The 24,302-nt window shown below is 43.3% G+C and overlaps 1 protein-coding gene across 1 annotated transcript; it reads right to left on the bottom strand.

Moving 5' to 3' along the window:
- Positions 1-1,061: 1,061 nt before the first annotated feature.
- Positions 1,062-23,281, bottom strand: METAP1 (methionyl aminopeptidase 1). Its single transcript, XM_081925214.1, has 11 exons — positions 23,091-23,281; positions 17,104-17,155; positions 15,373-15,485; positions 14,069-14,129; positions 12,458-12,549; positions 11,342-11,425; positions 9,363-9,501; positions 7,319-7,450; positions 6,293-6,436; positions 4,783-4,848; positions 1,062-3,337 (listed from the first exon to the last, which is right to left on the bottom strand). The coding sequence occupies exons 1-11, from the start codon at positions 23,202-23,204 to the stop codon at positions 3,174-3,176; spliced, it is 1,161 nt and encodes a 386-aa protein (XP_081781340.1). The 5' UTR covers positions 23,205-23,281; the 3' UTR covers positions 1,062-3,173.
- Between the last annotated feature and the right edge of the window lie 1,021 nt (positions 23,282-24,302).

The raw sequence follows: 24,302 nt of genomic DNA, 5'->3' as shown, positions 1-24,302 counted from the left end.
TTCAACTGCGTACTCTGTCTTATCAAAAACTTCTACAAAAAGACCCTGCAGCAAGAAGTCCCCCATTCTGCAGAATCCAGTATCCAAAACAGGCTCGTTCCTGAGCATAGCAAAGTAAAGGCAGGCAAGTTTAGCAGCGCCCTCTTTAAAAATGCCAGGCTTCCCATTTATTGGACTAATACTAACACAATATATGGGGAGGGTTTAATACACCCCCCCATGCAGTAACTCCTGCTAACTCCTTTTAAGCTTTGAAAAAAGACTGTTCTACATGCATCTCATCCTATTCCCCCCCCCCTTTTTGCAAGGGTGGTAAATTAATCTACACATGCAAATTAATCTACTGAAATTTAAGGGACCCAAGTCGTGTTCCTTAATTTCAGTGGCTCTACTCTGAATAAATCCTAGTTTCACAGCACCATTTGCCACATAGTCCTGCATTACATTATTCTGTATAACTATGGTTTAGGCTTGTGTGAGCTGGAAAAACGTGCTGGAAAGGCTGGAAAAAATTCCTGCCTTCACCTTCAGGGGTTGTTTTCCTAGCCAAACCCCAATTCAGCAATTACTTACCAGGCTTCTAGCTAAGATTTTTTATATTAAAAGGTAGAGCTGGGCTATTCAGAGAGCTTCATCTGTACCAGAGGGAAGATTTTGCATATGCAAAAAGTTGGTTAAAATGTAGAACATTCCTCTCCCCTGCCCAGTTGATTTTCTCACCATTAAGTCTTTATAGAGCTGCTTGCAATTCATGAGGGAGGCAGCTTGTCTTACTGCAGGGCGGGGGTGAGCCAGCTTGTCTTACCATTCAGGAAAGAACACTATAAATGTCTGATTCCACTTTGTTTGCAGATTGAAAATGTGCATTAAAAAGCACATGTAGTAGGATCAGTTGGGCCCAGGGCTGAACATGCCCTATTTCATCGTCACTGAATGGTTTCCCTGAAGAATCTCTAGATTTAATTCCATGAGCTGAAGTCAAATCCTTTAATCAAGGAGAAGATTAAAAGGGAGAAGTAGGTTATACTGCTTAAAAGTAACTGGCAAAATAGACTCCAGGGTCAACCATCCAGACTTTTAATCTCCTTAAATGTATTGCATACATTGGTTAACTCCACTCAAGATATATTGCAGCCTGTTTTGTTAAAATCTCTGCACATGCACGAAAGTGCTTGTAACATTTCTGAGTCACTTTACCGCCTCTTAAACACATTACAGAATGAAAAACATTGTCCCAACAATACACTTTCAGGAAGAAAAAAAAACTGAGGCACTCTGGGAAAGATTTCTTTCAATTTCTTGTTGAGTTTAGTCACAACCGCCCTAAGCTGTCTAAAGAACTGGAGTTATGTGCTGTTGACATGGGTAAGATGCTGAGGGCTTTTAGAACTCCTTGCAATTCTTCTGGCGAGATGTCCGACACCAGAGTAGAAATGTGGCATGTTGTGCCCATGATTTTATGACCTGATTTCTCTTCACTAGTTTACTGAACTCCCAACATTGTAAGGTTAGAGCGGGCACTAGGCAAGAAAATGTGGTTGAAAAACCACCTTTCTCTGTGGAATAGAAGCCTCAGCAGCAACTGCCTAAGCCCAACGAAACAAATCTTCCCCAACAGCAGTAGTAGTATCTCCCAGATCTGTATTACAAAGTTACCGCTGGAAAAAGTGGGAGGATAAATTATGCCGGAATTGCCCGTACTGTACCTGGCCTAAGAACACAAGCAATTTCAAGGGCTGTCCAATTTTTGCTTCTTTCAAGTGTATTATCTTTGCTTAGAACAATTTGCTTTGGTGAAACAATTGCAGTGGGTAACTGGAATATCGCACAATTTCCACAAAGAGCCATGAAAAGGTGGTCAGACTGCAATATAAAAACAGGATCAGCAACTTTTTCTCTATTCTGTAGACACAGTGTTCAGTCTTGGATCCCCATCATCCCTCCCCACTGGCTAAAGTGGTTGGGGATTATTATTACTATTGTTATTATTTAGAGAATGATGGGAGTTGTAGTCCGATAGCATGGGGGGGGGGGCAAAGTCGAACACTTGATATAGACCAATTCTCATGACTACTTGGTGAAACCTCTCCTTCAATCCAGTGAGGTGGTTTTTTGGCCATCCCAGAATGGGAGTATCCAGAACAGAAGTAGCAATCCAAACACAGAGCCATTGATCCAGCTCCTGCAAAGTAGCATGTCACAATTTCTGCAATATTAACTGAAACCATGCACCAAGTGGTCTGCCTGGCAGGCAACCACTTGGCCATGGTGACATGCACATAAATTTACTGCAGATTAGAAAGAAGCTGTTAAAGAGATTGGTCTTGGACCTCTGGGACATGCCCTTCTTTAGAATGCACACAGGAGAACAGAAACACTTCCCCATTTCAATCTCATTCCTTATCTAAAATTAAAAACTAGCTGCTTCAAAGCGAACCTTGGAACATCATTGGCAGCCAAGCACTACCCGTCTTGAGGCCGTGTTTTGGTTAAAAAAAAAAAAAAACCTGCACAGGGCAGCATTTCAGTAATTTTGTCCCTCTCCAGCCCCCTTAGACAGAGAACTACCTGTAGCAATTGCCAGCCAAAGAGAAACAGGCCCATCAATTAATAGGCAGAGATTATACTTCCATATACAGTAACAACAGGGTGGAAGAGGGGTAGACAGAACAAAATTCCGATTCAACATTTTCAAGTAGAAAATCCCACCTCTGAATTATGCACAGATGAAAGCCCAGTCCATTTAAACAGCTAAGGAAGGGTTGTCTTTGGAACAAGAAAAAGTTTAAACTCTCAGGTGTTGTAAAAACAGAAAGGCTTGTTTCTGAATCCTTGCATCCACCACGAAAAGAAGCTGCTGAGAACGGCGGCAGTGACAGAAGCCCGGCTGAGGGGGTGAAATGAGGTACCATAAGGACAATGATTTGAAGAAAATAAAAGAAAAGTTCAAACAATGTTGGGGTGGCAGGAGAGCAGAGACTGAGGCTCTAAAACGTCTCTGCTTTTCAAGCCTACGGCATTAACCTCTCAATGCAAGGCTGCATCTCCTACCTACAGTCAAGAAGAAGAAAAACAGGTGATAAATTCCCCCCCTTTTAGCCTGTACTCTTAGTGAAACACATAGTACAGAGCAGAAGAGATGCTTGGGTTCAGGCCTCCCAGCTTGGTCTACACTAGCACTGAGTCATGAAGTGAGGGCGAATGCTATCCAGCCGGCGGGTTAGGATGTCACACCCAGTATCTGTGACCAGAAGTGTGTGTTCAAACTGGGCAGAACGCTTCCCGTCTCGCGTCACAGCAGTCCAGCCATCAGGCCAGGTCTCATCTTGCCACCCACCTAATGAGAAGAATGCAAAAATTTAGAACTTCTTGTTTAAAGGGGGGAGAACGTCATACATTTTTAAAGGAGTATTTGATCAGCAGTTTTAGGTTTTGGGTTTTTTTTTTTTTACTTTTGTACAAATAGCCTTGATGCCTGTGTCTTTTCTTCCTGCGCCTCCTCTATTCACTTCCATTTTTGTTGTTGGCCAGGGCATCCTGCTGACACTCATAATATACTATCCCAGCATATTGCTTCCATTCATTCATCTATTCGTTATTTATTTTATGAACCACTTTCTATGAGGCGTATCAAAGTGATTCCAGTATAAAAAGAATGGCCAATAAAAGCATCAATAATACAGCACAAATTATCTCCTTAATTTAACTAAGGTCTGCATTGTGCAAAATGGTTGGCGGATAGAGAATCTATCTTTGGCTGGAAATGCTCTGAAATGTACCGTATTTTTCGCACCATAGGGCGCACCGGACCATAGGGCGCACCCATTTTTGGGGGGGGAAATAAAGGGAAAAAAATTATTTCCCCCCCCCCAGGCGCGGGGCTGGGGCGGGGGAAGCTCGAGCTTCCCCCGACCCCAGCCCGCAAACAGGCAGCTCTCTGCAAGCCGTGGGAGCACTCCCGCTGCTTGTGGAGAGGTCCGCGAAGCCTGGGCGCGCTGAGCTCAGCACGCGCAGGCTTTGGCATGCTGGCAACTCTCCGCAAGGAGCCGGAGCGCTCCGGCTCCTTGCGGAGAGGTCCGCGAAGCCTGGGCGCGCTGAGCTCAGCGCGCGCAGGCTTCGGCATGCTGGCAACTCTCCGCAAGGAGCCGGAGTTCTCCCGCTCCTTGCGAAGAGGTCCGCGAAGCCTGGAGAGCGTGAGGGGTCGGTGCGCACCGACCCCTCTCACTCTCCAGGCTTCAGCGAAAGCCTGCATTCGCACCATAGGACGCACACACATTTCCCCTTCATTTTTGGAGGGGAAAAAGTGCGTCCTATGGTGCAAAAAATACGGTAATTGTTACACAAAAAGGTAGAGACTAGGGAAAAGGTTGAGAAAACCAAAGACCACCTCAGAATCTCTTGAAGTAAAGACTTTTAAGAAATACGATGCTCAACAGTGTGGCTCTTTTCTGGTGTCCAATTGGACCTGGAATGTTTTTGGAAGAATTTGACTGTTCATATGACCTTGTTAAGAACTGGTAACATTTCACTTAGATGACTTTACGGGTGATATAATCCTTTGTGCCCACATGAACAAGTTGTAATGCCAGGAATACAGTACATACCACAAAGACATTATTTAGTAATGCTCAGCAGGAAATTGCTGTTGTAGTAAATAAGTTATAGGTGAGCCACAAAGCATTGAGAAGCATTAACCCTGTAGGTGTTTCCTGAGTAGAGACCAAGAAAAGTCATTCAGAAAAATGGCTGCAATCAGAATTAGATCCACAGCTGCATAATTACCTTCACAGATCATTGGTTCTATTGTAAACGCATGGCCAGGCTTCATTACACCAACAGCCTTATTTTCTGAAAAAGCAAAAGGGATCAAGAGAGTGTAAGAGTTCGCAGAAGGTAAGAGATACAAGATAAAATGCAATGGGAACTTAATGGTGGTAATTTTGTTTCTACCTCTGGACTGGGATGCAACACAAAACTGGTTTGTGCCAACCATAGTGTTGAAAGGTCAAACTATGGTTTTTTGAGTTCTGATTTACAACATGCAAACCATCGCTTGACTGCTTTGGTTTCCCATCTGTTCAACACTCAGCTTAAGTTCACTCCTGCCCCATTTCCTTGGAGCAGCAGCCTCTTTAGGCGAGGTAATGAGCCCAAAGTCATTTGTCAATTCAGAATACAACCAGTCCCAGTTAGCACAAACTTTGGTTTGCAAATCCGCCGCACAACTGTGGTTTCAGATCCTGGTTTGTAAATACAAAAGAAACCATGGTTTCGAAGCAGGCTCAGGTTCAGATGTTAAAATGAGCCAGTTCAGCTAATCAGCTCACGATTCCGCATTATTCCTGAGACCAAGGCTCTAGCTATATTTGAGGAGATACATGTGTGGTCTATACAGGAGCACAGACCAAACTGTGGAGCCAATATTGTGAAGTCAGTCTCACAGAGGACATGCCCCAGCCAGGTAAAAAAGTAGGTGGGTGGCAACTCAGGAGAGTCCTTTCTCACTGGTGGTGTTTGTTTGTGGACTGCCCTTCCACACAAAGTAAAGTCAGCTACAACTCACTTGTTTTGTAATTTTATTGCTGTTGGTTTTGAGTTAGGATGGCACTGTTTTAAGTTGTCCTTTTTCTGCTCTTAGGTTATTAGATTTCTTCTTTTTTAAACAACAACAACCTTAACTGTTCTGCTGCTTTTATTGTTGAACTGGTGGTCTTTGCATGCCATTTCAAATATACAGAGATGATAATAGTATCAATAAATATATAGCGGCTTCATACAGGCAGACCTTTAGCCCAGCTCTGTCTGCTTCAAATGGCAGCAGTTTATACTGGGAATAGCAGAGACAGAAACTGGGGCTCCTTGCATGGAAAGCAAATACTCTCCTACAACCCACTAATGCCCACTATATATCTTTGACTCCAATTCCCAACAAATACGGCCATGTTGGCTGGAGGTGATGGGAGTTTTAGTCCAAAACATCTGAAGAACACCAGGTTAGAGAAGGCTGCCTTACTGCCGTGCTTCTGACCTATAATAAGGCGTATTTAAGCTGATAATCGCTGTCACAAGGATGGTTAGAGAGGGAGGCTACTTTTCGCTCTTGGGCCAATCTGAATTGAACTATGTGAAGTATGTACCTCTGCTATCTCTGTAAAACTTACCCCAAAAGCTCTTTATGGCTACAGCTCACAGGATGTGGGAATTCATTATTTCAGTCTGGGGAAGTGCATGGAATAGTTAATTCTTAATGATTGCTATCAACTGAGAAGCAGCGGACACTGCCCATACTTACTGGCATAATGTGGCACATTGGGAGCTGTGTGGAAAAGCTTATGAATCCCATGCCCGCAGTAGCTCCGAACTACGGAAAATCCATTGGCTTGAGCATGCTTCTGTATAATATTTCCCAGCTCTCTATATCGAACACCAGGTTTCACTGCAAAGTAAGTCATACATTACTTTACTAAAATGAACACAAACAGGATCAGCTAATTGATGAAGGCAACGGTTATTATTTCTATTTCTGCCCAGCGGAAATGATCCCTTGTGTCAAGAACATTCAGCAACAGGCAAACACCACCCCTCAAAGGAGATCTTACGGCAGAAAAGTATTCTAAGGGAGGGAATTCTAATCTAATACTTCAGAAATGCAAGACTCAAGATTCTGATATTCAGACACTTATGCTGGTAATCTTTTCCAATCTAGCTTTCACTGCTAAAAAAAAAAAGAAAAGAAATGAACCTTTGCAAATGCCAAACATTTCATAGGAAATAACTCCAGTCATCTGTGCAACCTACGCATGTGTTTAACTGTCAAAGCTCACTGTCTGGCCTACTAAGTATTTGCAGACTATCCCACAAACAAAATCAAAACAAAAAGCTTATAACGTGCCTAAAGCTGATAAATTTCAGGGTATGCCTTCAAACACTTCTCTTTATTTAATATTTATCACCCCTTTGTAAGGACAGAAATCTGACAAGATAAACAGACTGCAGCTATCAAGATATCCAGAAAGAAATCCTGAACTTGATGCTCCATCTCTTTTGTAGCTGAATCTCCACAAAGGAGTCCATTCAAGCCTGAGTATTCAAGCAATTTATTGCAATTAATCACTCCAGACTGATCTGTGTATGCCATTCAGTAGCACCGAAGGTATAGCTTTTGGCAGTGATTTGGCACAGTGCATTACCTTGGATGAAGGCACGCTCCATATTGACACAGTGCCCAGAATATCTAGCAGTCTATCAGTCGCATGTCAGAGATAAAACAAGAAAGAAAAAATGAGACGTGAAACCATAGGCTCCAGCCAGCCCTTACCTGCATCAATGGCTTGCATTAGGCACTCGTATGTTGTCTGGACTAGCTTCTTTGCTCCCTCGTCAACTTCCCCAACATAAAATGTCTCATTGAGATCCCCATGATAACCATTACGATAAACAGTAATGTCCACTGTAAAGAACAAGAGAAAACATTGCATTTCCTGTATTTCATGTTTCTGACCCTAAAATTATTATAAAAGAAATGTGATTAAATTGAGGAAAGATGCCATAAAACCAGCAAGTACAGAGGGAATGAGAAGCTTTATTAAGAAGCTTTCCTGACAACATTAAGGCTATGCAACCTTTTTTAGGAGTGAGCACCCATGAACGCAGTGCTTCCAAAGAGGCATGCAAAGGATTACACTGCAAATCGACTTCTGTCATCCCCAAGCAGGTCAGAGTGAATGGGTAACAATGTCTTATTGGAGAAGGAAGGGGGAACTTTAAGACAAAAAACAACCAGTTGTAGCCAATAAAAATATCCTTTTGACAGCAGTGCCCCGGTTTATGATGTGCGTAAACTGTAAGAGTTAACGTGGAGGCAATTCTCCTTTGAGACAGGTGGACTTCATGGGACAAGCTTTAGGCCTCTTACAGCCCTAGGATCTGGGGATGAAAACCAAGAGTGGAAAAGCAGAGCCATAGGCTCACTGTGAGAGCATTTGCTCTACGTGCAGAATGTCCCAGGGTCAATCTGCATCAACTCCAGCTTTTAAAAAAGGAGTGCAGAAAGACCTCTCATGAGACTTGACAGATATAAGTTTACTTGGCCACAGTTTCTGTTTTAAAAAGGTGTCACTGCTGGTCAGAAGGGAGACTGTGCTAGACACACTCCTGGTCTGATTCAGTACAATAAGCCTGCACCATGCGTGCATTTGGCTTGTGCAATTCCAACCATACGCGGCTAAAGGCAAGCTGGTTGAAACTGCACACGTCGACTCCCAAGCAAGGTGGAGAGCATAAAAGCTCTTTCACACCAGGTCTGCTTGGGTTACCCGGCACAAAAAGAGCATTTAAGCTCTCTGCCTTGCTTGCTGGGCAAGGCCTGCTCAGTGTGACAGTTCTCACTCTCCACATCCCACTAACTGTGGGGCAGCTTACAAGGGCTTGGGTATATGCTATTTTCATGTATATATGTAACCCTTGGAACTGAACCTCCATGTAAAGAGACAAGCATACTGTATAAGGTATGGGGCTTGAGGTCAGAGGGTTACATCCAATGAAGTTGTTCCATTAACACGAAACCCTCCTCTCCTTCAAGTCCTACCCTGGCCCCAAAATCTTCTCTGGAGGACTGGGGAAAGCCTCAAAACAGTTTTGGGAGGGACAGGAGACCACATGGAGAGGAAGTCCCACTGCACAGGCAGAAGTCTTTGTGCTAATGGGAGGATTTTGTTGGCTGTAACCCACAGCTTTACAGGGTCCAATTTTAGGAGGCAAATTTCAAGTAGCTCACTCCACAATAGTTCCAGAACAACTCATTATTTGTTCCAATATGATATCGGAAGACATGCAGGAAGGCACAGACCAATCACTTGAAAAGCCAAAGTACTTGGGTAGGGAGCCAACAGGCAATGCAATGAATTATCCTGCCACTATTGGAAGATATTTAGAACGCACTGTTGCAATTCCTCCCCCCCCCCCCCATTTCCTCCATCTACTTTAAGGTTGCTGTGCTATCATTCACCAGGATGTATAGCAGTACTGGCCACAAAAGGGATCAGTGTGCCTGAGCCCAGTTCACACATCCCATATAGAATATTCATTTGCAGCTTTGATTCTGCACAATAGAAAAAAAGAAATCTCTTATGGAGAACATGCCCCCCCCCCAGGACAGCTTACAGTTTAACTTACATGCACCTAAGCAAGAGAAATGAGTTTCACCATTAGAATTTTTTAAAAAACCAGTAAGACCAAGCTGTATTTCCAAGGCGGGTGGGGGGGGGGAATGCAAATATAAGTCCTATTCATTAGTGGCATCTTTCCAAACATCATACCAAGTTTTTAAAAGGATACTAAAATTACTTAATCGGTTTTCCTACCATTAACGATATCACCCTCTTGTAAGCGTCGCCTGTCTGGGATTCCATGGCAGATCACTTCATTTACTGACGTGCAGCAAGACTTAGGGAAATTATAATAATTCAGCGGGGAAGGATAGCAATTTCTGGCAATGCAAGCCTGAAAGAGATTTTGAAATACTCATATTATTCTAAAGGAGTTAGGACAAAGGCAAGGGGCCTAAGTGTGACAATCTGGAAATATGATCCACCAAACCAACACGACTTACGTCCAAGTCAATTTATTTAGGAATGGGCTGGTAACCTTTTCCTAGACCAAATGTTTCAGTGCTGTGCTAAGCTTCTGGATTACATGGGAGTCTTCTTAACCAAACAGTCCTGTGAAACACAGCTTGCTACTCTACCCTACATTAACAGCTGTCTGACTCATATGAACATTACATGCTTCCGTGTAACATATCCGCAAGGGGAAAAAATCTAAATGATTTTTTGAGAATAATCTGCCCCTGGCTGTAAATTCAGGAGCTGGTGCACTGAGGTAGCCAAAGGACTGAGCTCTGAACCAGCAAGTCCCCAAGTCAAATGTTCCCCATACCACAAACTCTAGACAGATTTAGGCAAGTCATAGAATCATAAAATTCTAGAGTTGGAAGGAACCCTAAGGATCATGTAGTCCAAGCCCCTGCAATGCAGAAATATGCAGCTGTCAGGCTCCGGGGACTCGGCTTCCTCCCTCCCTTTGGCTGTAGATAAGCAGGACAAAGTGAAAAGAGTCTTTAATGATCACAGAAGAGAAAAAAAAAACAGGGCAGCCATCCTCCCAATTAAGGTTTCCACCCACTCCCCCCCAAGTCACTTCCGTCTTGCAAACTGATCTCGCAACCACTGTGCTTTTTGTGTAGCCACCTTATCTGCTCTACGTGACCTTGGCCTGATAGGCTAGACACTTTTCAGTGAGAGAGAGTCTGTTGGTTCTCTCTCTGTTCCTGTTCTTCTTCACTTTGCTATTCACCCCCCACCCCCCAGTTCTTCCCAACTTTTGCCTTCAGAACTATGCCCCTCTGCAAACCACTGTTCCAAATCTATACTGCCCCACTGCTCTTGGGCAGCTTCAGGATCTTGGTCAGGAGCAGGGGGGTGGGGAGGAGTATTCCTCAGCCTGGTCTCTGGCAACAGCTGTCCCATACAGGGATCGAACCTGCAACCTCAGCGTTATCAGCACCAGGCAACATGGGGAAGGACCACAGCGCAAGCTCTGCATACCAAAGGTCCAGGTTCAATTCTAAACATCTCCATTTCAAGAAAGGATGAAGTAGAAAGACCTCTGTCTGAGACCCAGACCTGCTATCATAGGCTATAATACGACTTGGTATTAGGCAGCTATGTTCAATGCAGGTACAGTAATACAGACTTACCTTATAAGGACATTTTAAAAGCTTATCTGAAGCCCCTGGAACTACAGCGCCATTTAAATGCTATGCATATTTTAAAAATCTTTACTTTTCTTTAATATGATTTCATACGCTTAATGCAGCAATGTGCAAGTCTGAAACCCTGCTGAGATAACTTCTATTAATAATTTAAAAAAACTATTTCCACTGCAGAGGGAGGATGGGTAGAGTTGCACCTTAGTGCTTACAGCCTCCTTGAAACGTCCTGGCATATGTGCCAGAGTGGCATACAGGGCAGCAGAATGCCACATCCTACAACTACTGTTTACAGAGCAAACTTGGTAGGAAAGAAGGTGGGCAAGGAAGGGCATTTTACAATACTATATTGGGCCCATTAGAAAATGTCAGAGGCTACACATATGGAAGCAAATGACACCGGAGAACCTTTGGCATTCTCAGGTTGCTTTAAGAAATGGAAGTTGTGGTTTGAGCGATGGAGTATGTATAGTTGTAACTGCATAGGAAAATCAAGGGAGCGTGTTACCAAATATACCAATTATAAAGGCACAGCAGAAACAAAAATCCAGAAGCTCAGTGAAGTATCCTTACTAGATGAACAGCGTGGTCTATTTCTTCAGTAGTTACACCTGGCTTTACCATCATGGCAGCAACATCTAATACCTCTCTAGCAAGCTGCAAGACAAAGAAGCAGAAGTTATCATCAAGACAGAGGCCACATTCACATATAACAAGTCAGGGTTTCTGACTTATCACAGGTTACCAATGAACAAGCAGAGAATTGCTGCACATTGGCCGACAGCTCTCACTTTGCTTCTCTAGAGCAAGAAAAACAAATGAAAAAGGCCTTGACATCCTGTTATGTCCAAACCAGGGATCTCCCATGCTGCTCCTTAAGCCATAGTCACTAGCCTACCCTAAGCAATGGTTTGTTGTTGGTTTATGGACTGTGGTTTCCTAGGAAGTGGCAAACCATGATCCCTCATTCAGACATTACAAGAAGTGCAAGGCTTTCTGGTTTGTTTATTCTGCCCACGCCAGAGGAGGAATGAAATAGCAGCAATCAGAAATTATGCAGGAGAACACTGCCAATTCATTGTAAGCTACAGATGGGGCGAGACAGACCATGAACCAGGACAAAAGTTCTTGTGATAAGAGAAGTGACGACCAATACCAAATGCGATTTCCTCCCCATGAAGTCTTTCCCCCAGGAGGCAGAAAATAAGTGGTAGACACTCAGCAATCACACAGCTTTTGTAACCACCATTTATATAAAACAGAACAAATTAACTGAACTTTAGTAGCTTCTTCTGAAATTTTATAAATGCTGCTAATTCAAATGCATGGGGTGTTCAGAACGAACATATTAAAGCATGCATAAAATATTTGATTAGTGCCTAAATTTTAAAAAGTCATCATGCTGGCTAAAATATTCATTAACCAGAATTTCACGTACAAATCTTGACAAAACAAAATGAAATGTGGGGTAGTTTTAAAAATCGTTATACACAAAGCCATGCAATTCTGGCAACTCTTGAGATACGGACCTTACCAGAAATCATGCTCAACATTATTCATTACATATGGTAAGATTTCACCTTTTTGGGTACACCTCAAATTATTTGTGCTTTTCACTCACACAAGCATGCAAAAACTATTCCCTCTTAAGATTTGTTGGGATTATAACATATTCCAAAATAGACTTACCCTACACACTATTCGCATCCCTTCTGTATCTTCTGCAGAAAGAATTTTTATCTGAGAAGTTCCTTTAAGAGCCTGCTCCGATTCAGACATGCCTAAAGAGAAACGTCATAATAATTTTTAGTTAACGGATGCAGGTTTTCCGTATCCTGAAACCTGTGCTAATGTAACTGAAATAGCTCTTTTCAAGAGAAGCAGTAAAATGACACACAACCCAAAAAACCCAGCACACATCCCCAGAGTGGCAGTATTAACAGTTAGCTTTTGAGTAGCAGAGAAATCCCTGACAATGGGTTAATGGTGAAAGTATGCATGACAAGGGGTTTATGATATAAAGGGACACAAAACCCACATACCAAACAGCACTTGGGAAAGTGACTTTTCTTCTTCCTCATTCTCACGTTTTGACTACCCACCCACCATATTTGCACCCCCTCCCCTTGTGAAAGAAAAGCCTAGCAGGAACTCAACATGACTCAACTCTCTGACTTTTAGAAAACATCTGAAGGCAGCCCTATTTAGGGAAGTTTTTAATGTTTGATGTTTTATCGTGTTTTTAATATTCTGTTGAGAGCTGCCCAGAGTGGCTGGAAAGGCCCAGTAAGATGGGAAGGGTATAAGTAATAAGTGTGTGTGTGTGCGTATATACAGTGGTACCTCAGGTTAAGTACTTAATTTGCTCCGGAGGTCCGTTCTTAACCTGAAACTGTTCTTAACCTGAAGCACCACTTTAGCTAATGGGGCCTCCCACTACCGCTGCCAGAGCACAATTTCTGTTCTCTTCCTGAAGCGAAATTCTTAACCCGAGGTATTATTTCTGGGTTAGTGCAGTCTGTAACTTGAAGCGTATGTAACCTGAAGTGTATGTAACCCGAGGTACCACTGTGTGTGTGTGTATTATTTAGGGGTCTCCAATTTTTTTGGACCCGGGGGCACATTAGGAAATCTAGGATACTGTTGTGGGCAACATATACACAAATTAATGGAAGCACAATGAATGATGCACAGGTTTTCACCACCTCCCACCCCAGAAAACAATCAGCACCTCTACACACACACACCAAACAAATTGAATACAGACAGAAACTGCCCCCTCAAAAAAGTCAAACCCTCTCTGCATAAACAACAAAAAAAGCCGAGAGTATTGGTGAGCACTAAAGGGGATGTCTGAGGGGGCTATAGTTCCCTTGCATATCTCATGGGATACCCCACTTTTTATGGACTCTGATCAAGGGGGCATTCAAACATGTTTTTTTTGGGGGGGGACCTCTCCCCAAACTTACTTTTTTCCCAAGCAATTCATTTGACACAGTTCTCTAGCTAGAAACTGTGGCTGAAACAGCATGGACTGCTGCTATATACTAAATTTCTGCTATCCAGTGAGAGCATAGAGTCAATACTAGATTTGGGGATTCAAGAAACATCACTGTTTGAGACCTTCACAGGGGTTTTTAAGTGCTTTTTGAAGCCTTGTTTTCTAAAGGAACTGGTTGCTAAAAATAAGCTTAGCTTTTGATAAGCCCATCTGAGACAAATCCATTCTGAAAGAAAATTAATGTAGCCTGAATCAAACGCAAGTTTGAAAAGTGAGAATTGTTGTGTATCTGCAATTACCTAGCGGGTGATCAGCATAATCCGGCCTTTGAATGTAACTCGGCACAGGTCTTGTTGGCATCTAAATAAAGCACAATTGGGATTTAAACATATTTATTTTCATAGCCTATCCAATAGCAATTGTTTAAAGCCAAAAGCTTATAACACAACAAAACACCAAACAAAACAAGATTTATTCCCCAACAATAAAACCATGGCTTCAGATTATAGAGTCAGATTTTTGGTAGTAAACAAACCATAGTTAAGCTGAGCAGAGTTTGGACAAACAAACAAACTATGGTTTCAGAAACTATATCTTAATAATGCAAACCCACCAATTGAGGAATTTATTTAATAATAAGAACAGGTAGTTATTATTTCTGCTTGTTATTATGGTTTGTATTTTTGTGTTTTTATATTGTAAACTGCCCTGTAAACTTTGTAAACTTTGGCAAAGGGCAGTATAGATATTGAATAAACGATAATAATTTATGAGCAAAGAAATCACAAGACACTGCTTTTGGGGAAACCCCAAAATGATTGTGCTTGTTGTTACATTAATCAGATCTACTGCAGAGGGGAGTGATTACCCTTTATTATCAAGTGTTTCTTCAAAAACTGAAACACCAGATGAATTTAATCTCCCACTACTACAGGATGAAAACCCTCTTCCACAGAGCATTCAGTGCACAAAGGCAACAGCAGAGTTACCTGCTAGCCAACTTTGTATTTAAACTCGTGTCCCACATACATACATTCCACAAGCTTTCTGGTTCGCCACAGAGATTCTGTCTCCCTGCTTTGCCCCCATTCCACCTTCTCTAACACAAAATGAGCTATATGCACCAAATCCCACGACACACTTTGAGGTTCTTAGTACTAGAGGACCAATAAGTGTTGCCAAATCAGATCTACTCACATCAAATTGCTCTGCTGCTTAGCAGTATATGCTCAGCCATTTGCAGGCTGAAAGATACCTGTGGGCTGGGGAATGGAGCATGAGAGCATGACTATTAAATTATTGAATATCCAGCTAAAATTGATTTGACCGCCCCCTTCCTTTCCTTTGTTCTCCTTCCGTAGGATTAATTTATACTCTCCTAATGCTGTCTTCTAATTTATGATAGTGCCTTGACTTTTTTTTTTGCAGCATATTGTCCCCTGAAAACCTAACAACCAGAATTGTGTAAGTGTCTTACAAAATTACAGTTCTATTACCATTTTTCCAACTGGGCAGCATAATTGCTAAGAAATTTTCTTACTGCAGTTTGATCACCAGCAGGATTTAAAAGTGATACACCATTTCAGTTATTTCAGCTACTTACCAGTGGATAATGTGGCCTAAGTTTTCCAGTATATCGATAGCCAGCCCAGGGATCTGTGTTAATGTCACCATCTACAGTCCAGGCAGAAACCTCCCGCTTCGCTTTTTCATCCTCTGTAAAAAAACAACAACCCAACAAAACAAAATTACAAAATAGTGCTATAATTATAAGACAACCAACTTCATAAAAAAACCCAGAAGGAATATCTGTCAAAAAGGAATTAGAGAAGTATATTCATAACTCTTCCTTTTCCTTTAGAATAGGACTTTTTAAGCTTGCTTTCCCCTTGAAATCCAGATCCAATCTACTTTTTTTTTGTTAAAAGGCTCCTGAAACTGGATTAAGGTATGATACATAAGCAACCTAACCTAGATTTCAAGACTGCAACTACAACCAGAACACAGATCAAATCCTTCAACCTTGTCACTAATGGCAGCAAACACAGAGCCATTATTTGAAAGTTTATGGCTTCCACGAGTGCCACGGACTTTCTGTTCACTTTCTGTGCTTTTATTCGCATCAGCTTCTCTCAACCACATTGGCCATTAATAATATTCCAACAGCATTCCCAGCTATTTAGAAGTAACTGATGCGGTGAAGAACAGCAATGGTTAAGAAACAAAAAAGTCAAAACTCCAGTAACACACCCACTCACACTGGGTAAGACTGAGTGCATGGAAGACTCGGAAAATAAACAGAAGCTTTTTTGGGGGGGGGGGAGGAAACTAAAGCCTCGAACCTGCATCTGAGCTACACCGATTCAGACAAGGATAGCCTCACATGTAACTGAATGCCCATCCAAACAAATAACAAAATAAACAAAAAAAGATTATTGTACATAGAAAGGAAGCACATCAGGGGGAAGGCTAATTGAAAGCCCTTTCCCCCCACAACACCTAGCTTCTTGTTTGGAGAGAATGTGAAGGGAATGTGTGCTGTATGGAGTTGCATGCAATCACATGCAAGTCCATACCTGCAGTTTGAAGTGGTATAGTCAAGTTAGGTCCAACCGGTTGATCGCGATCTACAGGTCAATCGCCTGTGTGATCGTGGTCGGTCAGTGGGACATTACTCCCAGCGCTATGTCCCTCCTTTGGCGCTGCACTGAACGTTTTGCAATGCAGAAAGCGGAAGTAGTATTCTGTTGCGTGTGATCTACATTGGTGTTGTTGTCGGTGAGTGGCTTGTCGCATCACCCCACCCAAAAAACTCAGCAACTCTGCCCAACCCCCCAAAAAGCAACAACTTTGGCTTCTCCTCCCTCCAATGCCAATTATTTTATACTGGGAGTAGATCACAGCCTCTTGAGAGTTTGACGTGCCTAATGAAAATTGGGCCAGAATTGTGAGGGACTTGGAAAGTAATGCTTAATAAAGGAGCACCCATCTTTACACTGGCCTTAAGCTGACACTAACAGAACTTTTCTCTCCCTATCTAATGGTCTTGAGATACAGGAGGTTGGATTTTGGTTGAACATGAAGATAAACATCTTAACAGAAAGAGCAGTTCACAGTGGGACAGATTACCTAAAGGGGGCCAGGCTCTCTGTTGCTGAAGGTCTTCAAGCAAATGTTGGAAAGCCATCTGGAATGCTTTAACAATGGAACAACTGCACTGAACAAGGGGCTGGATTAAATGGCTTACAACCCTCCCCTCCCCTCCCCACCCCCTATAACTCTGTGCATGTCAGGGCGACAAAAGAGTATGATAAAAGCAAAAGTATTTTCTTACTTGCTTTCTTGTGTAGCAACTTGTGAGTAGCCCAGCTTCCCTTGAAACATTCCTTAAAGAAAAAGGCAAGTGGTATAAAGTTAACAATGCTTTGCAATATATTTAAATCATATAAAGTAGTTCTGCAAGCTACAAGACATAGACTATAAAGTAGACAGGAGTATGTTTACATCATTAAGAAATCCAATTTCAGTTCAAACACAGTATGTTAATTGGAGAGGTCACATATTTAAAGCACTATGGTACCATTTTAACAGTTCATGGGGGAATCGTGGGGAACATAGTTTGCTAAGAGTGCTGTGAGCTATTAGGAGACCCCCTGTTCCCATCACAGATCTACAATTCGCAGAGGATTACAGAAGAATAACTCCATGGCAAAAGGACCAATGGCACAGGTGAGGCGAACCTTCTTAGTACTCCATGCTTCCCCATTATTACATTGATGGTAATCCACCCTGAACAATATTTTCACAGCACCAAACAAGTAATCAGCCATATTATGGGTGGAAATTACATCAGTGCCAGCTCCACAATCCCTTAACTCCCTCTGCAGACTGTGTATGGATGCTTCCGTTTCCTCTCCTGTCTCCAGGTGCCACCCCTCCCTGAGCCTCACATAGGTAAAGGACCATTAGGTCCAGTCATGACCGATTCTGGGGTTGCGGCGCTCATCTCGCTTTATTGGCCGAGGGAGCCGGCGTACAGCTTCCAGGTCATGTGGCCAGCATGACTAAGCTGCTTCTGGCGAACCAGAGCAGCGCACGGAAACGCTGGTTACCTTCCCGCCGGAGCGGTACCTATTTATCTACTTGCGCTTTGACGTGCTTTCGAACTGCTAGGTTTGGCAGGAGCAGGGACCGAACAACAGGAGCTCACCCCGTCACAGGGATTTGAACTGCCGACCTTCTGATCGGCAAGTCCTAGGCTCTGTGGTTTAACCCACAGCACCACCCGCATCCTGAGCCTCACATACCAGCTGCAAAATCCAAATCTAGCACCGACACCAAATCTAATTGTTTATATGCTTCCATTCACCATGCCCACCTTTCCGTCTTCCAAAAGGGGTCAAACTTGCACATGAAGCCATGTTGAATCAAGTGAACATCTCCCGCTATGTAATTGCCAAGAGTAAATGTGATTATTTCACCAGCAGCTATCATGTTATGGTGAAACTGTCCCATTTTGCTATTCTTGTAAGAAAAGTAATGGGATTTATGACACCGGAAGATTTTCCATTTTGTTTATTTGCTACCTCCAGAAGCAGCTTCAGCTAGCTCAAGGACACCATTTAGCTACTGATAAAGAGAGACATTTGCACATTTCGGCTGCCCCCCCCCCAGGCCCTCTACTTTTCCACACTGGTGTCTTCACACAAAACACCAGATTAACTTGACACACACTGCAACCCTTGAATTGAGACAGAAGCGCAGCCCACTCCTGTTATCCTCCATAAACTTATTTAGACAGCTAAGGGAATTCACTTCATTGGGAACCGCCTTGTGATATTCAGATGAAGGGCGGTATATAAATTAAATAAATAAAGCCAAAGGCTTGTTTTGTCCTCTTTTTTAATCACCCTCAAAAAACAAACAAGCATTCTTTGCCTGTGAAGCATCATCTCCAGCTCTGCACACAACCTTGAAAACGATAATTCAGCTGCCAAGGCAGCGATAGTCAAAATTACTCATATTTTCTTAACTCAAAAACCTTCCCTTTTTTTGTCACACTCATCCCCTTCCTGCTACAGAAAAATATGGAATCTGTCCCACTGTGGGCGATCAGGAGGACTCTGAAGTTCCAGATATGACGAAGGAACCATATTAGCATTGTTATGCAGGCCAGAACCATTTCCAGTAAAAAAATAAGGCAACTTCCTTAAAGCTGCTCCCACAATCTTTAACAGCACTAAACATGAAGCAGCGGTGGAGCCTGTTTCACACAGCAGCAGTACCAACTAATAAAAAGGCTGGGTGTTCCCTTTGCTCTTTTTGGACTACGCTCCTAACATTTTAAGACAGTGGCTACAATCTATTCCTGCATTGTGTGGCAGGGACGTCAATACAGACCCGTGTGTAATGTGGGTGCCAGGAATACAGTCCGCCAGTCACACGCAAAAAGCATTTGTGTCCTAAAAAATGTCCTACTGAACGTTTACGTTTCTGTTTACCAGCAGTGCATTAAAAGACAAGAGAACTGCTTTTAACAGCAGAAGGATTGTTTTTGTATTATCATTTTATTTATTAGAAAGATAAGCTTGGGAGACTTACAAAAACACACATTAAAAACAAGTGTAAAAGCAAGAGCAAAAACATGATATATAAAAGAGCAGATGCAACTCATCCCTTTCCCACTGAAAAATAATGCTGGATTGGATTAACTCAAGGTCCTTCCGAAGGCTGTTTTCAAACATAACACAAGGGATGAGTCATCTCCTACCACGTCGTTTACTAGGAGATGAGATTTTCTGTTCTTGTGGTGTCTAACTCATGAAGGCATTGCTAACAGTTCCCCAACATTCGTAAATGGGCATTCTTGTGTCAGCGAGAGCTGATCCAACGTAAGTTACCACTGCAAACTTTGCAGCTCTTCCAAATGGGCCAACTAACCTTACAAAGGGGAAATGATGCTACTTTTATTTTTAATCACTCCAACAATAAGAGCTGTGTGACAGTAGAACGGACTCCCTTAGAAGGTGGTGGACGCTCCTTCACTGGGGGGTTTTAAGCAGAGGTTGGGAGGCCATCTGTCATGGATGTCTTGGTTGTGATTCCAGCATTGCAGGGGGATTAACTCGATGACCCTCTCTGGTCCCTATTCCAACTCTACAATTCTTTGATTCTATAATAATTCAATGCAAACAGCTTGTGGGGGTTTGCCTGAAAAGTGGTATATGAATAACTTAACTATATATCGTAAATGACTGTGGTCTGGTACTGAAAACAAAATTTATCGTGTGCTTGGATGCACCCTGTCCTTTCATTATAACTAACTGGCTCTGGTTGGTAGATCTTTGGGTTCTAGTAATAAAAACAAAGTAGATCTGCACAAGCCTAAGTCTGCGCATTACAGCACGGACTTGTGTTTTTGTAGAGTTTATGATTCCAAACACAGGCTTCGATCATTCGGAGCCAATGGGTTGAATAGCAGGTTGGACCTGGCAGACCGGGGTTCTAAGTCCAACCTTCCAAGCGTGGACACTGAGCAGATCAGTCTCATGTAGGTGGATGAGAATTGGCACGTGAAAAACTGAACTCAAAGCACCACTGAATGAACTAGATCAGTTTCAGTACAGCCATGCTGACTATGGCTGATAGAAGTAATCAAAAACATCTGGAGGGCACCAGGTTCACAAAGGCTGATCTAGTCAATCTCAGGGCTGGTCTGGGAGCATATGATGCTGCTATATCACTCCGCCTACATCTAACGTTGAGGTACGAGTATCCTTGATTATATAGCTATTCATACACAAATAGAAGGTATAAGCTCAGATCCCATCTGCGTGTATGTGATACTGGAGGGTTTCTGCCCCAAACTACATCATTTTACATTCATGTTTACCATTTTAATGTTCATTCACGTAGTGTGAAGAGAGAGGCATCTTTCAAGTTTTGCTTCTTTTGTCTGGTTGGTGATAAAAAAAAAAGTCCCAGTCCAACCCCTAGTATTCCCAATTCTAAGTGTCAACTAGTAGAGAGAAAGGTCTCTGCCTGAGACCTTGGAGAGCTGTTGTCACAGTGCAGACAATAATGGTCTAAATGGAGAATTACCAGTAATTGTGTCTCTGGATTGCTGAGAACTACAGAGCGCTGTCTGTTTGGCCAGAGCACAGGCATCTTGTTTTGCCAATGTGAGAATAGGGTGCTGGATCCAGCAGGCCAACTTCTTATGTTCTTTGGATAAATTGTCTGACTTGCGTCCTCACATTTCTATCTTATTAATGTTACTCTTCCACCTGCTGCTCTTTTAGTTGTTTTGGTGCAAAATTTAGTCATTTTTAAATCAAAACACACTGAAGATTCCTATCGGCCTTTCAATGTATTAAAGGTCACTGTAAACAGATACCACTGTTATCACTCATAGCTTTTAGGAGCCTGAGAAACTAGAATGGCAACACTAAGTTGCAGTAACTGTCTTTTTAGAACTCTCAACTCTAGGATAGTATTATGTTGCAGCATCAAGATTCAGAGATAGCTGAACACAACACTGATATATTTCTAACCCCAGAAATTAAGTGGTAAGTAGTAGGCTTATATCTCCAGGACTCAAGTACTTCTCTTTTAAAATATTGTTTTATCACACCTCTTGCTATGTGTGTAATTATAATAGTACAAGGCACAACAAAAAGATTTTACTGTTTGCGTCTTTGGGCACTTTATATTGTTTGTGTTTCTTTTAATCAATGGAAATGCCATTGAGGTTTGAGAGACTGAGTGATTTGGGGTTTGCAAGACTTCATGCATTCTACATTTCTTTGAAGAGGGGGGAAATCTATTATTATCGCATTTATAATTACAGTTTCCTGAAATCAGCATATTAGGAAATACAGTCAGTCAACATCAGACTACACCGTATTTCATTCTTTCCAAGAAATTTAGCTCTGAAGGACTAAAATCTGCAAAGTCAACTATGTATGACTATAACCAGGAAGACAGTTGTGTCACATGGCCAAAGAAACAACTCCACATGATGCATGTTAAATAATTAACCCATGAAACTTTTAGCACAGTACAATGTCAAAGCCAATCATCAAGTGTGAATTTTTGAAATATTAGGTAAGAGGCTGTGTGTCAATCCCAGTGATTAAATTTCCCATGAGGCAGATACCCTAGATATCTAAGACAAAGCACACTTCTAACCCATATATGGGCAGAAACTGGCTTGCTTCTGAAAAATAAAGGTGCCACAGTTCAAACTGACTGAAAACCTCACAAGTCAGACAAACTGCAAATCTATGCATGCAAATAAATGATGAAAGTAATGTTCCCCACACATGCTCAGAGTCACCTTTCTCAATTATGTTCTAGGACTAGGTGAGACAATAAAAAAGTAAAATAGTTTCGGGGCTGAGTCCTGGCTCCAATAAAACCTCACGCTGAAACACACTGTGCACAAATAGTGCCACCAAAAAACAGAGTTCTCTATTTTGTTTCTGAAGCACAAACCTGAAGCGAAATCCACTCTGCAATAAAAATAAAATGTCTGAAGCACCGAAACAATTACTTGTAGATAGGCTGAGGGAAAAGCACACACAGCCATCATACCCGGCCCATTCTATCCGAAAAATGCCCTGCAAATCTTGATGACAGAGCTGAAATAGATAAAAACAGCTGTTGCCCATGGAAACACAGATGGGGGGCACACAAAAGGAAGAACCGCTTCAGCATTTCTGTGGCCTGTTTGCAGCAGGAGGCAGCGGTGCTCCGTAGGCTCCCCTGGTCCAGAATGGGGGCCCCCAAACCCAGCTCCTTCCCCACCTCTCCATTTCGACCTGTTTAAGAAACCCAGGGCCACAACAGGAGGGCGCTATTTTTGCCGGGGGCGGGCGGGAAGGAAACCCACAGAGAGCATGGAAACAAGCAAATAATAAAACCCGTGTCTGTGTGATTCAGACGTTTCCCAAGGCACCCAAGAGGGAAGGCGTAAGGAGGCAAACTTGAGAGGCAGAGAGAGAGAGTCCTGCTTGCAAAGGGGGCTCGGGAGCAGGCCCCTGGGAAGCTACTTCCGAGTAAAAAACGTGCTCGGGCTGCCTGGGGACGGGCCCAGCCCTCATGCGCCACCTGCTTTTCGGGGAGGACGGGAGGAGCTGCGGCGGGAGCTCTGGTAGCCATTCGCGGGCATAAAAAACCCCCTCCCAGGAAACATGTTTTCCCTCAGCGGGCGGGGAACGTGGGAACGCCGGCCAGCCCGTGTCTTGGGCTGGGAGGAGGAGCAGCAGCAGCCCGCGCGCCTCTGTCTCGCGCGCGGGAGCAGCAGCAGCAAGGGCTTACCTGCGAGCAGAAGTAGGAGCCCTGGATGCCCAGCTTGATGCAGGTGGGGCACTGCAGCTTGGCCTCGCTGCTGCAGCCCGACGTCTCGCACACCCGGGCCTCCACGGCCGCCATGCTGCTCGCTGGAGGAGCCACCGCCGCCGCCGCCACAAGAGCGGCCCAGCCAGGCGGCGGCAAACCGGGAAAGGGAGGAGGGAAAGGCGGAACTCTCCGCTGACTGAAACGGGGAGGAGCTCCAGGCCCGGCCTTGCCCGGCCCTGCCTTCGCTTGCCCGCTCTGGGTAGGCGCTTCCTCCGGCGGCTGGGCGAGAGCGGAGCAGGCCGACAAAAGGCGGGGGGTGTGGGTGTGTGGTTGGAGCAGGGCGGGAATGGGACAGGGTAAGCCGAGCCGTCGTCATTTCAGTCTCGGTTGCAAACATATATATATATTTGCCTCCCTCCTTTCCTTCATGTCCGGGTGCATTCAGCCCAGGGGCGATCATGAGGACGTGCCTCTGGGCATGTGCAGAGTGCCTTTCCCTTCCAGAGACACGCGCAGCTCCGAGGCTGAACTCCCGAGTCGTGTGCGCCCCGGCGCCTCTTGCTCCCGAATGTAAGCACTAGGGATCCTGTTCCAACTTGTAAGTTGGATGGTGAAAGAAAAGGTCGGGTTGCTGGACGTGTTTTCTTCTCCAGGTTCTGGTGGCGGAGTAGCGGTGGTGTTGAGAAAAGAAGGGCTGCGGTGGGAGTTGTACCGATTTGAGGGCAGGAAAGGCCAAAGCGGGTGGGAGGTCGACTGTCAATGGGATGGTGCTTCAGGAAGTAAGATTTGTCCATTTCATTGCCCTCCCTATCTTATATTCAGTTCTCCACGTTTTGCAGCAATTTGCAATAAAAAAAGAAAGAAACTTCACCAGCAAGTTAGTGCACACGTTTTTATGTGCAGTTTTGGCTAATGTGCACTTTTTTTGCAAGCAATTTCCTCCAAAGCAATGCATTTCTCTGTGTTTTATGTTCACCGGTATATTCAGTATTATGCACTTTCCCATTAAAATCATTTACACTTGATTAAAAGTGCTTTGTTTTGGCTGGATTGTGTACATGCGTGTTGTAAACAGTGTTGTTTTTGCTGTTTTATTAATGCAAAAAGCACAAGTGTTTAAAAAACAAAATCAGCAAAACGGTGTATATGCAAGATTTCAATAGAATTTTTGATTGATTTGATTAGATAGCT

Source organism: Podarcis melisellensis (genome assembly GCF_964234715.1).
Source record: "Podarcis melisellensis genome assembly, chromosome: 9".
Lineage (NCBI taxonomy): Eukaryota > Metazoa > Chordata > Lepidosauria > Squamata > Lacertidae > Podarcis > Podarcis melisellensis.
This window is presented reverse-complemented; position numbering and strand designations above follow the sequence as displayed.